The sequence below is a fragment of the Pteropus alecto genome, unplaced genomic scaffold, assembly GCF_000325575.1.
Source record: "Pteropus alecto unplaced genomic scaffold, ASM32557v1 scaffold2151, whole genome shotgun sequence".
In the NCBI taxonomy this organism is placed as follows: domain Eukaryota; kingdom Metazoa; phylum Chordata; class Mammalia; order Chiroptera; family Pteropodidae; genus Pteropus; species Pteropus alecto.
Genome location: NW_006430554.1, coordinates 26,255 through 42,153, shown reverse-complemented (window position 1 = coordinate 42,153; position 15,899 = coordinate 26,255). Strand labels below are relative to the sequence as shown.

The 15,899-nt window shown below is 37.1% G+C and overlaps 1 protein-coding gene across 1 annotated transcript; it reads right to left on the bottom strand.

The window, feature by feature from the left end:
- Positions 1 to 5,697: 5,697 nt before the first annotated feature.
- Positions 5,698 to 6,770, bottom strand: LOC102897879 (olfactory receptor 4E1). Its single transcript, XM_015592798.1, has one exon. The coding sequence runs from the start codon at positions 6,697 to 6,699 to the stop codon at positions 5,833 to 5,835; it is 867 nt and encodes a 288-aa protein (XP_015448284.1). The 5' UTR covers positions 6,700 to 6,770; the 3' UTR covers positions 5,698 to 5,832.
- Between the last annotated feature and the right edge of the window lie 9,129 nt (positions 6,771 to 15,899).

Genomic DNA, 15,899 nt, shown 5'->3' with positions numbered 1-15,899 from the left:
AACGAAACAAAACTAGAAAGTTCTGCTGAGAAAAACTTGAAGAGGTAGAAATATATGCATGTTTCTAAATGAGAATAAAAATCATTGTTAATATAATGGACCTTCTTAAAGTGATTTATAAATTTAATGTACTTATAAAAAACCCACAGGATTTTTCTTTCTTTTTTTTTTGGCTTTTTTTTAGCATTTTATTTTAGTATTAGTTTCAAGTATACAGTACATTGGTTGGGCATTTATGTAGTTTATGAAATGATCCCTCCAATTACTCTATCACCCCTCTGGCTATACACATAGCCATTACATTACTGTTGAATGCATACCCTACGCTGTGCTCCCCACCCTGTGACCATCTATCAACTACTAATTTGTATTTCTTTAATTATACAGTCCTTACTCCCAGCTCCCCAATCCCCCATTCCCACTGGCCTTCACCAGATTGTCCTCTGTATTTGTGAGTCTGGTTTTGATTAGTTTGTTCTTTTGTTCCTTAGATTCCGCATATAAGCGAAATCATATGGTATTTATCTTTCTCTGTCTGCCTTATTTTGCTCAGTGTAATAACTTCTAGGTCCACCCATGCTGTTGCAAATGGTAGGATTTCATTTTTTATGGCTGAGTAATATTCCATTATGTATATATGAACCATAACTTCTTTATCCAATCATCTGTTGATGGGCATTTAGGTTGTTTTGATATCTTGGCTATTGTAAATATTGCTACCATGAACATAAAGATGAACAGATTTTTACGAATTATTGTTTTGGTTTTCTTTGGATAAATACCCAGAAGTGCAATTTCTGGGTCACAGGTAGAACAATTTTTAATTTTTTGAAGAACCTCCAGACTGTTTTCCATAGTGGCTGTACTCACAAGGTTTTGTCAGTAAATTTTCTAATAATACTATAAAGTTTATTTGAAGAAACAAACAGGTGAATATAGTTAAGAGGATGCTTAGATTTACATAATTTTCAAGCTGTTGATTTACTGAATTAACTGGTATCACTCATTGAGATAAAATATATCAGATTATTGTGGACTGCGGAAGATCATATTAAGAAGACTCCGTGACACATTCCTTAGGGAAAAAGGATGATGATATACTGTGACCTAAGGGTGTAGGATTAGAGGATCCTACCATACATGATCATAGAGCTGCTATATAAAATTGTTATAGTATCAATTTTAATGGAACTAATGAAATGATATAGAATACACTTAATATTAAAAATATATCTGATCTTTGCTTATTATGAAAGAAATTTAAAATTGATCGAGCCCTTTGGGTTACTATTCTACCAAGTTCTGTTAACTTGTAGAAATAATGCTTATGAGTAGTCCAGAGAATTGGCCACCAACAATAGGAATATCTACATGCATAATTACAGAATGAGTGACACACTAACTCTGGCTAAAAGGTAAATAATCAATAAAATGACAGAAAGGACTCAAAAAGACAAAGAATCAGGAACAGTTTATTAGATAAACAGGGGCTGCTCATAAAAATATCTAAACATCATTACTTGAAAATTGACAGGTAAATATAGCATATTAAACCCTTACAATTTTCAATAAAGTCAAAGTCAAATCATAGTTTTATATATCTGTGGTAAATGAGGCCAAGATTTTACTACTATATACACTTGAAAAACTTAGAAAAATGATCTAATTATGCCTCAACATTGAGGACTTTTACACAGACAGATTTTTCACACCCATTAGTTCATTTTATACAGAAATAAATTCCTAATGCCTTATTTGTTCATTTGTATTATGGCAATATTAGTTACTCTATTGCATAGTGTGAGGGATTTAACTGTTGAATACAAAGTTACTAAACAAATTTCTACATAGATAATGATCCCTGTTCCCCTTTAAAGTAAGTCAACCACAGAACCAAGAGCCAAGATATTTTCATTTTATTCTTTACTCTTCTATTTATTCAGTAGCTAAACACATTTTATCTTATCCTTGAGTCTAAAAAGCTTTTTCTGTGAAATGGAGAATAAATGTTTTATTTTACCTTCCCAGAGAGCTGTGAGGACTAACACAATTGAAAATGGGTAGTATTAGAAATTTCCTTCCAACTATGGAAAAAAAGGAAACATGACATTGTTGTTCTATTTTAGTTTTACCAGCTACCACCGTAAGGACTTCTAAGAAGCATCGTCTTGTCTATCACATTACATTGTTCCTCTGTGCTGCTGATTGCTGCACAAGGTGGTTCTTTTTGGGTTCTTTGATAGGTTATATATCCTTATTGTCTGCCATTGCTTGTGATAAAAGTATTTCAGGACAAATTCTCTAATTCTCAAATTCAGTTGTTATTACATTAACCATTTCCAATGAATGCAGTTTTATACTATGCAGAGAGTTATCTTTGGGAAAGAGACTATTCCATTAATTATTAGATTTGTCTGTTGGAGGTTAACTTATGCTACCCAGAAACACTACAGGTTGCCTTCATAACCATGCCTCTGTATAATTGAAATGTCTTGTATGGCTTGAATTTCCTTCCCAACACATTTCCTGGCAAAATTACCATAAAAAATATGAGATCACAGGTTTATTGATCACAAGCTTAATGATTACACTTTCATTGATTACCAAGGAAATCTCAGCTGCATATAAGCATGCCCTTCTCACAAATGGAGTCAGACAGACCTGTTGGGTCCCAATATGCCATGCTTTTTGTATAGTTGTGTGAAATACTGTTGCCTGGACCAGCTTCCTCATATTCCCTGTTTTTCCAATCCATTTAGCACACACCACTCTTAGAGCACTTATCACAATGTTACAATGTGTGTTCCCAAAACTAGATTCAACATGCTGGATTATACCTATGTTTTATTCTCCTTGGTATTTTCTCCCATCAATTAGTGCAAAATTGAGTGACTATTAACGTTTAATAATAAATGCTTAGTTGAATGAATTCTCTACATAATATTAAAATAATTTCATTAAGTTATATCATGCCTCTTCTATACTTAAACCATTCTGGTGGCTTCCAATTGTACTGAAGAAGATTCTAAACTCCTTGAGAGGACATGAAAGTATTATTTTTACCTCTCCAATGTTACCTCTCACCATTCTCTGTCAGTCACCTCTCACAGTCTAAGTTGTAACCACATTGGTCTTTCACTTGTTGGAACAAGCCAAGGTCTTTCCCAACATAGGTCTCCACGCCTGTCATTTCTTCTGCCTAGAATGTTCATCACCTCTCTTTTCTCATGGTTGGCTCCTTTTCGTCTTTCAGATTTTAGCTTAAATGTGATTTCCTCAGAGAGGCTCTCCCTGACTACCCAAACTAAAGACAGTCTTTTCTCTAAACCTCTAATAACATCCTAGTTTTCATTCACAACATTTGTTATAACATGTAATTAAAAATTATTTGTATCTTTTTCTTATTTTCACTAAATTCTAAACTGCATGAAGGATAAACAATATGTTTGTTTTATTTATAACTATAAACATAGTACTTAGCACTTAATGGGTGCTCAGTGAATATTTGTCAAATAAATGAATAATAACACATTCCCTTTTCATGGCTCTAATGGCAGACTTTTTCTGGACACATGAGGATATCAATGACTTTAATGGTTCAAAGTCTTCTAAGTCACCAAAGTCATGTGCAAACTCACTTTGTCTGATTTACCAATGTTTCTTAGGCTATTTAGGAAAGCATCTGAATGACTGATGTAGGCAAGATCTTCCCAGAAATCTAAAGGGTTGTTTAGACCTTAGTTATGATCCTAAGACAAAAGCAGGGAGAAACAGCATGGTGGTGAAAATAGCATGAGTTCGTATTGATATGCTTAGGTTAACATCCTGCCTTCATCATCTCCTAGCTGGGTGACCTTTAGCATGCTATTTGCTCTCTTTGAGCTTTGGTTTCTTCATGTGTAAAATGAGTTATGAGAATTAAGTAAAGGCAAAGTGACTAGAACAATTTCCAGTGTATTGAAGATATTGGAAATCATAGCTCTTGCTATAATTGTCAGATATTGGGTCAGAAGATAATTTGATAAGTCATGTACAGTCGTGTCACTTAATAATGGGGATTCATTTTTAGATATTCATCATTAGGTGATTTCATCATGCAAACATCATAGAGTGCACTTACACAAATCTATATGGTGTAGCCAACTTACACGTCTAAGCTATATGGTATAGCCTATTGCTCCTAAGCTAGAAACCTGAATAGCATGTTACTGTACTGAATACTATAGGCAATTGTAACACAGTGGTATTTGTGTATCTAAACATAGGAAAAGGAAAGTAAGAATATGATATAAGAGATAAAAATAGTACACTTGTATAGGGTAGTTACCATAAATGGAGCCTGCAGGACTGGAAGTTGCCTTGGGCGAGTCAGTGAGTGAGTGGTTAGTGGATGAGAAGGTCTAGGACATTACTGTACACCACTGTAGACTTTGTAAATACTGTTCCACACCCCCAATCACTTCCTTTCAAAGTGTTAGAAATAGAACATCGAAGCTGTCAGTGCTGCTCCATGAACAGGGATGTGGGCTGGATTGATTGGAATATCAAGGAGACATTGGCTGGATAAGGTGTAGATCACCATAATAGTGACTGATAGGATGGAGTGAAAAGTGGCCTGAGGATCAGTAAGAATAAGACATCAAGATGGAGAGATAAAGGAAGATAAAGGATCGTCATGGCAATGTGGTTTAGGCTAGTGCATGTTGAAATAGTGGTCTGATTAAGGAACTTTGTGATAGTCATTAAAAAAAGAGGGTGTTTAAAAGGGAGAGTGTAACAGGACAAACAGATACTCAGGAACATGGACAATGAGCTAGTGGTTACCAGAGGGTAGGGGGTAAGGGATGAAGGGAGAGATAGATGGGGTAAAAGGGGTCAAATATAGGGGGGTAAGGAGAAGGTGAAGTGGGTAAGGGGGATCAAATATATGATGGCTGAAGGAAACTGAACTTTGGGTGGTAACAATAGAATATATAGATGGCAAATGATAATGTACACCTGAAATTTATATAATTGTATTAACCAACGTTACCCCAATAAACTTAATAAAAAATAAATAAATAAATAAAATAAAAGGGAGAGGGTATATAAATGAGGACTTAATGTTTTGACTTTGAAAATTTGTTTTAAGTTCCATTGACCCCATCCGACACAAAGGACTCTCTCTGGCATTAAATTGATGGAAGAAATAAAAGTTACTTATACTTTACATTATTACGACCTAAAAATATTTCCAAAATACATTGACAGGCTGGCTCCACACTACCACAGAAAACTTACTAAAGTGACAGCGCCACTTAATACTTGTCAAGGTAGCTCCTGTGGACTTGTGTCCTTGTACAGGATCTTATGCAGCAACGTACTATGAAGACCATCGAGCTAGATCTGAGAGGGCTATATTGCCTTCTGAATCTGTAGCACGGTGGGGACAGGCTCCTCTGTGCTGAAACAAGTCAGTGTCTGACTGATTGGGATGTAATCTGTGCACTCAAAATTAAGGTGCTGTGAATGAGGGAATCTACCCCACAGATATTGCTCCCATCAGAGAAATGATATTCCTTCTGAACCACCTATCCTTCCATTTCTTACAGGAAATTCAGGTTCATTATAATCTTATGGGACCACTGTCGTATATGTGGTCCATCATTGACCTAAATATCCCTATGAGGCACATGACTAGTCTGATAAACGTGGTATGTAATTTATTCTTTGCAAGGTATTTCTTTGATTTGGAACACAAAGCATCTTATGGGCTTAGACATTTTCATTTTTTTTCTTTCCCTTCCTTCCTACCCATTAACTTGTTCAAGGCATTCTTCATGTCTTCATTCCTTAGGGTATAGATTTTGGGGTGACAGCGGTGAAAAACACAGACACCACCTTATCCTCGGGGAGGCTGGTGGATGGACGGGAATAGATGAAGATGCAGTGTCCCAGGAACAGTGTGACTACGGTGAGGTGGGCTGCACAGGTAGATAGGGCCTTCCGTCTGCCTTCAGAGATCTGCTGCCTCAGACTTACCAGGATAACTACATAGGAAACCACGAGAACCACAAAACAGACCACGGAGATTAGCCCACTATTGGAGATGATGAGAATCTCAATGATGTGGGTATCAGTGCAGGCCAGTTTGATTACTTGAGGTACATCACAGAAGAAATTGTCAATCTCATCAGGACCACAGTAGGGTAGCTTGATAGTGAGGGAGGTAAGGGATATAGAGTGGATCATCCCCCCTATCCAGAGGGCCACAGCCAGCCCCACACATACTTTCCAGTTCATCACTGTCATATACTGCAGGGGTTTGCAAATGGCCACATACCGATCATAGGCCATAACAGTGAGGAGAAAGATCTCCGTGCAAGCAAAGAGGTGCAGAAAGAACATCTGAGTAACACAGGCATCAAAGGAAATGAGCTTCTTTTCTGACCAGGTATCTATCAGCATCTTGGGGACAGTGACTGTGGAGTGGCAGACATCGATAAAGGACAGGTTGCTGAGGAAGAAATACATGGGGGTATGAAGCCGGTGGTCATAGATAATAGTTATGACAATGAGGATGTTCCCAATCAGAGTCAGGGCATAGAAAACGAGGAACATGGCAAACACAGCCACCTGTACCTTCTGATTTACAAATAAACCTCGAAGCTGAAAATATGTCACTAAATTAGTTTGATTGAGTAGGCCAGCCTCTTCCATTCTCTTTGTTGGACACTCCTGTCAAGAATTAGAAAAACAAACAAACCAGTATTGGCATCGATTATTTGGTCTCTTAATTTCTTTTGTGCTCATGACTTTCCCCTCTACCTAGAATATCTGATCAAATATCTTATTTTAAATTCCCTATTCGGCATCTTAAATTATGTTGGACACATAGTAGGTGCTAAATGCACACTTTTGGAATAACAGAATAGAGAATCTTGATTTACTAAGAGGTATAAAACAATTTTAGATAGGGAGAGACCAAATAAGTTGTTTCTCCCTTATTGTGGTAAGATATCAGTGCTCAGATTTAGGTTACAGATTTTTACAGAAGAAATTAAACTTCTGACTCCAAATATGTAATTTGTCCAACGTCACACAAATCCTGGCCTTGAACATAGCTTTCTTTATTGTCTTGTTATTGCATTTTTCACTAACCCAAACAATTTGCTCCCCTGTTGGCTATGTCGTGATGCCTTGACACTGTAATTTCAATTATCTAGTTTTCAGAAGGTAGAGGCTTTTTGCCAAGCTGCTGGACAATTGGCAATGTGGCTGTGGCATTTTTTGAACAATTCTTTAGAGGAGGCTGGATAAAACCCTGGAAACCTTAGAACATCTGGAGAGGGTGAGGGAGGCTTGCTTCTCCTCCACTCCTCAAATGGGTGTGGACTTGCTCATTCATATGCTAGAGGTCAAGGTTCAGGCTTAATAGCCTCATTGTCTTGACTAAATTATCCTCAGTGCTTTAAAAAGTCCAAATCTGTCATCTTGCCCACAAGTAAATCAAAAGTAGTTCTTTTACTTTCTTTTAAACTAGTCTACTTTCAACCCAAGTCTCACTATTTTTAATAAGAAATGTGTATATGATAGAATCATAAGATCTTTGCTCTTAAAAAGACCTAAGAGTTTACCTAGTCTATCTTGTTTTCATTTTACAAATAGAAAAAAATGAGGCACAGAGAGGTAAAGCATCTGGCCCAAGTTCACAGAGACTTGGAGTGATAGCTGGGTCCAGAGCTTAGGTCTCCTGACTGCTGGTCCAAGTTTTCTTTATCACCACTCTGACCTGACTTTTGGTGGTAATTGATATAACCGAGGCATTAAGTAGAATGTGTCTCAGTTGCCTCCTTCCTTCTCTCCTAGGTGTTTGGGGTCAGATTGGGTGGGCATCTGTGAGAAGTCTTTCTCCTCTAGCTTGCCTCCTTCATGCTGCTACCTTGATGCACAGCCTTCCAGAGGTGGCCCACCCAAACAGGCTGCCCCTCTTGGTTCCTTGAGCCCCAACATCTTATGCTACCTTCGTCCCATCACTGATCATAACGCATGCTTTATGTCATCTCTTGAGATCAAGCTCTCTGCCAGATGAATTAACTCCACATTGCTTATGAAAAAAGACTAAACAAAACTTTTCTGCTCCTCGTTTTCCTTTGCTTCTCAATTATTTCCTATACCTCATCACACTGGACTTCTGCAGACAATGGCCCTTTTTGTCTATATCAGAGGAAAGACTAATAGTCGTGTCAAATCAAGAAACTAGCGAAGGAAATCTGTGGCAAAGCAAAAATTTTTAGGGCAGGAGAAGTCTTTCAGTTAACATTTAAATTAAACTCATAGTGTTTATTGTTTAGATTCATGTTTATAGTAACATGTTAATGTAGCTATGGATGAATTTTACTATTTACAAGTTTTTCTTAGATTGTTCATTTAAAACTTTTGCTCCAGAAAACAATTTCAAGTGTTTCATTATCTACATCTGTTATCTTTGTAATTTAGTAAGTTTGAAGGGGATGATTGCAAAATTGAAAGTTGAATTACTGATCAAGAATAGAGCCAGGGGTTTATTTTAAGTTCAATGTGAGAAATATCACCTATACAGAGAGGAAAGGTATGCAGACTGAGAAATGGATCCGAAGTGAAGATTTCTGTTCCATCATCATCATTTTTTTCTATTTCAGTGGAGCCATAGGAAAAAATGCTTTAAAAAACAGAGATGTGTCCAACTGTAGTAGAAATTTGGTGTTAGTTTATGTCAAAAATATGGTACACAAAATGAAAACCTAGCGTCTATTGCATATGTTTCAGAAAAGTGGGGGAAAACAATTAAAAGAAAAGTAGAATATAATTAAAATGTCTATAAAACTCACGTTGGGTTGTTCCTGATGCTCTCAGCATCTCCAAAGGGAATGGAATTATCTCAGTCTTATAGTTTCAATACTGATATTATTTTCCAGTAGAAATAATTTTTTTTGCAATTGGACAAATCAAATAACCCCACTTACCTTGATTTGATTTTTCTGTAAAGAAGGTCAAAACCTTTTAAGTTCCTTTGGGTCTCGTTCACAGTTTTTGATAATAAGTCACAGTAGATATATTTGGTGATATTTGACCAGAGGCACTTCAGGATTTCTGCAAAAAACACACCTTTGTACCTATATTTTTGTCATATTTTTTCAATATGTATAGCATGTAACTCTGCACTAAGATTTTCTAGAATTGTTTTCTAGTCAACTGAAGGTGTGATATAGGAATGGTATGTTTTTCACACTTCGTCAGACTGCAGTGATAAGTAGAAAGGATTAAAAGTGCTACCAACCACTTTTGCAGGCCATGCTAGTTTACCAGGACACTTCAAACACAACACTTGATGGAATTATTTAGAATCAGTGTGACTGAAGTATCTTGCTACTTCGCAGCATACTCTTTACGTAGAAGTTTTGCATTGCTAATTTCTTTCAAATGGATTATTCCACCTTCAAGTACTGAAGGAAATCTGTAGAGAAAGAAAGCAGCTGGGACTGGCAGCTGCCACGTTGGTGTTTTTCTACTGAATTATATAGGCTTTGTGTCCTTGGGAACTTTAAAGCAGTGACATCAGCTTGCCCTAGTCACTAGTTAGAAAAAGTTAATTCTGTGATTCTGTGGGGATTAAAGTTACAGACTTGCAATTGTCACTAAGGGAATGTAATGAGAAAACAAGACTTCAACATAAGTCTTTAGGATGTATTTATATTTATATATGACTATTAGGTGAGGGGCTTTTATGTATTCTTATTTAATTCATATGAAAACATGGAGATGAGGGAAGGGAAATGGAGTTAAGATTTAATCGGCTCCCTGCCAGAGAGGTCAAATGTTTGGACTCTTGAGTCAGATTGTCCAAGTAAAAATTCCAGTGTCTTAGAAGTGTAAATTCGGGCAAGGTATTTCACATTCTGAGCCTCAGTTTTCTAGTTAAAAAACATGAATACAATGGTAAACATTTTTAGAACTCTTGGTAAAGCATGTGGCACTAAATGTGTTAACTATATTAACATAATTCTGTAATATGCAATTCAAAAAATAAACAAAACAGCCACCACCAGCTACCAGCATCCCTATTTGGGCATCGCTTCATTATTTTGGATAATAGTGAAAATGTAGAACCTCTTGCTTAACTGCCCCTTTCTCTTTCTCTGTTTGGATGTATGAGCTTGGTGGTTTAAGTTGGTGAAAGGATTCAAAGGAGAGAGATGAAGATTATACTCTGAGTTTGAATTTCAAGATTGAACAGTTTTGTGGGATGGTCATGCTATCCTAAACAGAGGGTTTGGGGCTAGAGGGTAAGCCTCACAGCTGACTCTCCATACAACAGTGTGTAGAGAGAAAATGCTAATAGAGGAAAATGTTAGAAGTTACTGGAAATTCTTACTCCCAAGGACTTTGGCTTAGGCTTCTTTCCCCCAGTTTTCTTGTTGGATTCATTATCATTTATCAGAGGCCAGACTTGACTGTACTGAAAAAACTGGAGCTTCTAGAACTTACAGGTATTGCTACTTGGCCACTGTGGGGCTTGTATTGTATTGTTACTTAGACAATCAGGGAACACATGAGAAAGAAGGATATGCTGGCCATACTAATTCTCTGTACACTTGGATTTAAATCCTTTATCATAAGCATAATATACCAAGGGCAATACAGAAAATGACTTTCAATTGATTACAGGGCCATTACTATGACTGTTGTCATTGGCAAATGCAAAGTTGAGAAATTACTCTTTGACTTCTTTGTATTACTATTTCTGCACTTCCTTTTGGTAGCCCCACCACTTTCCTCTGACTGTTCACAGACTGCAACCTAGGTGTCCTGCTCAGGCTTTTCTTCCCTGGCAGTTCTTCGTACTCCAAAATTGTGTGTTCCTACTCCCTCCACAGAAAAAATGAGAACAGTTGTTTATACTTGCAGAATACTTTAGAGTTTGCAAAGCTCTTTCATACTCATTATTTTAGTTGATCTTCACAACATCCCTGTAAGATAGAGAGCATTATAGAAAAATTGGACTTAGTGTTTAGTGATTTTCACCAAATTTACATGTCAGATAGCATCTGAAGCAGAGCTCGAGTTCAGGTCTTCTGTTGCTAAATCCAGTACTTATTCTATCACTTCACTTGGAAGCTGTGTTTCATAAAAGAGAAATAGCATCCAGGTATACATGATTGGTCGATTTCATCACCTATGGAATGTGCACACTTAAAGAGTTGCTCGATCACTTGTACGTGGAATCTAAAAAAGAAAAAAAATGAGCACATAGATATGGGGGTGGACAAAAGGGTGAAGGTGGTCAAAAGATATAAACTTCTAGTTTATTATCATTCTTTTTTATTATGGTGACATTGGTTAATGAAATCCAGTAAGTTTCAGGTGTACAATTCAACAGTAAGGCATATATATACATTGCATTGTGTGTTCACCACTCATAGTTAGATTTCTTTCTGTCACCACCTGTTTGTCCCCTTTAATCCCATCTACCTCTCCCCTTCTCCCTCCCCTTGACCTCTGATAACTGCTAGTCTATTGTCTATGAGTCTCTGCTTGTATGTCCTGTTTGTCTGTTGCTTTTAGGTTTATATCTCACATATAAATTATGTGGTTTTCAACTTTTTCTATCTGGCTTATTTTGCTTAGAATGATTAGCCCAAGGTCCATCAGTGTTGTTGTAAATGGCAATATTTCATCTCTTTTTACGGCTGAGTAATATTATATTGATATATGTACCACAGCTTCTTTTTTTAAAAATTTATTATTTATTTATTTATATTTTAATTAGTTTCAAGTATATAGTACATTGGTTAGACATCTATATAGTTTGTAAAATGACCCCCCCAATTGCTCCCTCCCTCCGCTGACCCTCCACCTAGCCAACGTACTAATGCTAACTGCATTCCCTATGCCATGCTCCCCATACCTTGACCGTCCAATAAACCACTAATTTGTACTTCTTTAACCCTTCATTCCTTTCTCCCAGCCCAAATCCCTCCCCTCTGGCCATCACCAGATTGACCTCTATATCTGTGAGAGTGTTTTCGTACTTATTGATAGGAATGTAGTTGTTACCATTTTTTATTCCTGTTTTTGATACAGGATATTCCTGTTTTTCTTCTTAAAGAAGTCCCTCCAACATTTCCTGTAATACTGGCTTGGAGGTGATAAATTCCTTCAGCTTATTTTTGTCTGGGAAGCTCTTTATCTGTCCTTCAATTCTAAATGATAGTGTTGCTGGATAAAGTATTCTTGGTTGAGATCCTGGGTCTTCGTCCTGTCGAATATTTTTTGCCAAGCCCTTCCGTCCTGCACAGTTTCTTTTGAGAAATCAGCTGCCAGTTTTATGTTATAGGTTTTCCTTTATAAGTAACTATCTGTTTTTCTCTTGTTGTTTTTAATATTCTTTCTTTGTATTTAACCTTTGGTATTTTAATTATGATGAGTCTTGGTGTGGGCCTCTTTGGATCCCTTTTTTTGGAATTCTCTGAGCTTCCTGGGGTTTTATGTCCATTTCCTTCACCAGGTTAGAGAAGTTTTCCATTATTATTTCTTCAAACAGCTGTTCAACATCTTGATTTTCTTCAGTTATGCCAATCAGACAGAATTTGGACCCTTAATAGTGTTCCATATTCTCCTTAAATTATTTTTATAGTCTTGTCATCTTATCTCTTGCCATTCTGATTGTGTGTCCTTGGTTTTCCTATCCTTTAGATAAGGCATTTGATCTTTTTTTAAATTCACTTTGTTTATTCCTTTGTTTATTCCATTTTAATATACTTCTCATCTCAGATAATGTGTTCTTCATTTCAGACTGGTTCCCTTTTATAATTGCCATTTCCATTTTTATGTTTTTTATCTCCTTGTTGGAGTTCTTTACACTTCCCAAAAGTTCATTGAGCATCTGTATAACCAGCATTTTGAACTCTGCATCTCTCAGATTACTTGACTACATTATATCTGGATCTCTGTTCTGTTCTCTCATATGGTTTCTGCTTCTTTGTCTTCTCATTTTGGCTGCCCTTCTGTGTCTGTTTCTATGTATTAAGCCAAGATGCTAAGTCTCCAGTCTTATTAGTGTGGATTTGTGAAGTAGGTGTCTAGTTGCACAGTCCTGAGAGGGGTTCAGCTACAGGTCAAATTTAGCCCAAGCCTCTGCCCCTCCAGAGCCACCTGTTAAGATTCAGCAAGCAATCCACAGATGCTGTGCTTATAGTTGCCTCAAAAGGCCACACCAGAAACAGAGGCCAGCTGCCTCCTCCAGTGTGAATCTCAGCAAGAAGCTCCTGACTCGCTGAGCATAAACCTGGATGTGGCTTCAGCGGGGCCAGCAAATTGGGGGAGCTGGGGTTTCAGAAAATCTCTGGGCAGAGCGACCTCTATGATCCAGTTTGATGACGTCAAGGCTATGGTGATGCTGTGTCCAGTGCACTGGTAGTGGGGAGAGCTCAACAGGGAACAATGGATACCACCGGCACTTCTATACAGAGCAGGTCTCACTTTGACTCTCACTCCGACAATGTCTCCTTGTAAGTCCCTGGTGTTCTCTGTACACAGCTGAATTGGTACTGGTGCTCAGAGTGAGCAGGTCCACCACAGCGAAACTCTGCTTGCGGTCACGGCCCCTTTAAGAGGCGTCTGCCACTGCTGCAGCCTCCGTCTCACTCAGCCACTGGAGACCCAGCAGTCCCACGTCCTCGCCCCGTCCTACCTTCTGCCATTACAGAGTGAATTCTTGGATTTCTCCCAATTTGCATGGCTTGTTCATCAAGATTCCAGGCGATTTTTCCTGGCTGCTTCTCCTTGTTTCCGTCACAACTTTGATTTGGTTGCCAGAGGGATGAACAGAGCCTCTATCATCTACGCCATTTTTTTTTTCTCCCGGGCCATTCTTATTTTAGAATTCGACATATTTATTAATTTTCTTCTTGGTTCCACTTGAGAAGAACTCAAGAGTCCAAAGAAAGTGCTTCGGCATCCTCAGGAAGGGCTGACGTCCAAGTTCTGATTCAGACTACAGATGAGGCTGCACGCTGAGCCCTGTCTACTCCACGGATGCCCGGGGAAGCCCTCTCCTGCCTCTGCAGCAGACCATTTCCCGACCTTCCCCTGTACCACAGCTTCTTTATCCAATCATCTTTCGTAGGCCACTTTGGTTACTTCAATGTCCTGGCCACCGTGAATAATTCTTCTATGAACATGATTGTGTAAATATCTTTAGGACATGAGTTTTCAAGTCTTTGGGGATAAATACCCAGTAGAAGGATTGCTGGATCATATGGTAGATCAATTCTCAGTTTTTTGAGGAAACTTCATATTGTTTTCCATAGAGGCTGTACCAATTTGCAGTCCCAGCAGCAATGTATGAGAGTTTCTTTTTCTCTGTATTCTCTCCAATACTTGTTATTACTTGTCCTGTTGATTATAGCTATTCTAACAGGTGTGAGATTGTACCTTATCATGATTTTGATTTGCATTTCCCTAATAGCTAGTGAGGTTCAACATCTTTTCATGTTTGTTGGCCATTTTTATGTCTTCTTGGGAGAATTGTCTGTTCAGGTCCTTTGCCCATGTTTTTTGATTGGATTGTTTGTTTTTTGTTGTTATTGACTTGTATGAATTTTTTGTATATTTTAGATATTAAGCCCTTATCAGAGGCATTGCTTGCAAATATATTTTTCCATTTGGGTGGTTGTCTCTTTACCTTATTGACTGTTTCTTTTGCTGTGCAGAAGCTTTTTAGTTTAATATAGTCCCATTCATTTATTTTATTTTACTTCCCTTGCCTTTGAGGTCAAATTCATAAAATCTTCTTTAAGTCCAAAGTCCATGAAGGTATAAACTTTTAGTTATGAAATAAATGAGTCATGGGGATGCAATGTACAGCATGACAACTATAGTTAGTAATACTGTATTGTATATTTGAAAGTTGCCAAGAGAGTACATCTTGAAAGTTCTTATCACAAGAAAAAAAATTTTAATTATGTATGGTGATGGATGTTAACTAGACTTATTGTGGTGATAATTTCAAAATATATACAAATATTGAATCATGTTGTACACCTGAAACTAATACAATGTTATATGTTAATTATATCTCAATAAAAAAGAGTTGCTTTCACAGAAGCACTAATGATTATAAGAAAATACTATGAACAATTATATGCCAACAAATTGGACAACTTGGAAGAAATAGATAAACCCCTAGAAATGTACAATCTTCCAAGACCAAATCAAGAAGAAACAGAAAATCTGAACAGATTAATAACCACTGACAAAATTGAACCAGTAATTAAAAAATTCCCAACAAATAAAAGTCCTGGATGGGATGGCTTCACAGGTTAATTTTATCAAACATTCCAAAAAAAAATATACACCTATCTTTCTCAAACTATTCCAGCATTACCTTAATTCCAAAAACAGACAAAGACATTACAAAAAGGAAAATTATAGGCCATTATCTCTGGTAAACATAGATGCAAATATCCTCAACAAAATATTAGCAAACTTAATTCAGCAATACATTAAAAAGAGCACATACCATGATCAAGTGCAATTCATTCCTGGGAGGCAAGTGTGGTTCAATATCCACAAATAAATTAATGTGATATACCACACAAACAAAATGAAAAATAAAAATCATATGATCCTATCAATAAATGCAGGCAAAGCGTTTGACACAATCCAGTATTCATTTAGAAGGAAAACTCTCAGGTAAATGGGAATAGAGGGAATATACCTCAACATAATAAAAGCTGTATATGATGAACCCACAGCTAACATCATAATCAAAAGGTCAGGAACAAGACAAAGGTGTTCACTTTCACCACTTTTATTCAACATAGTATTGGAAGTTCTAGCCACAACAATAAAGCAAGGGAAAGAAATAAACGGCATCT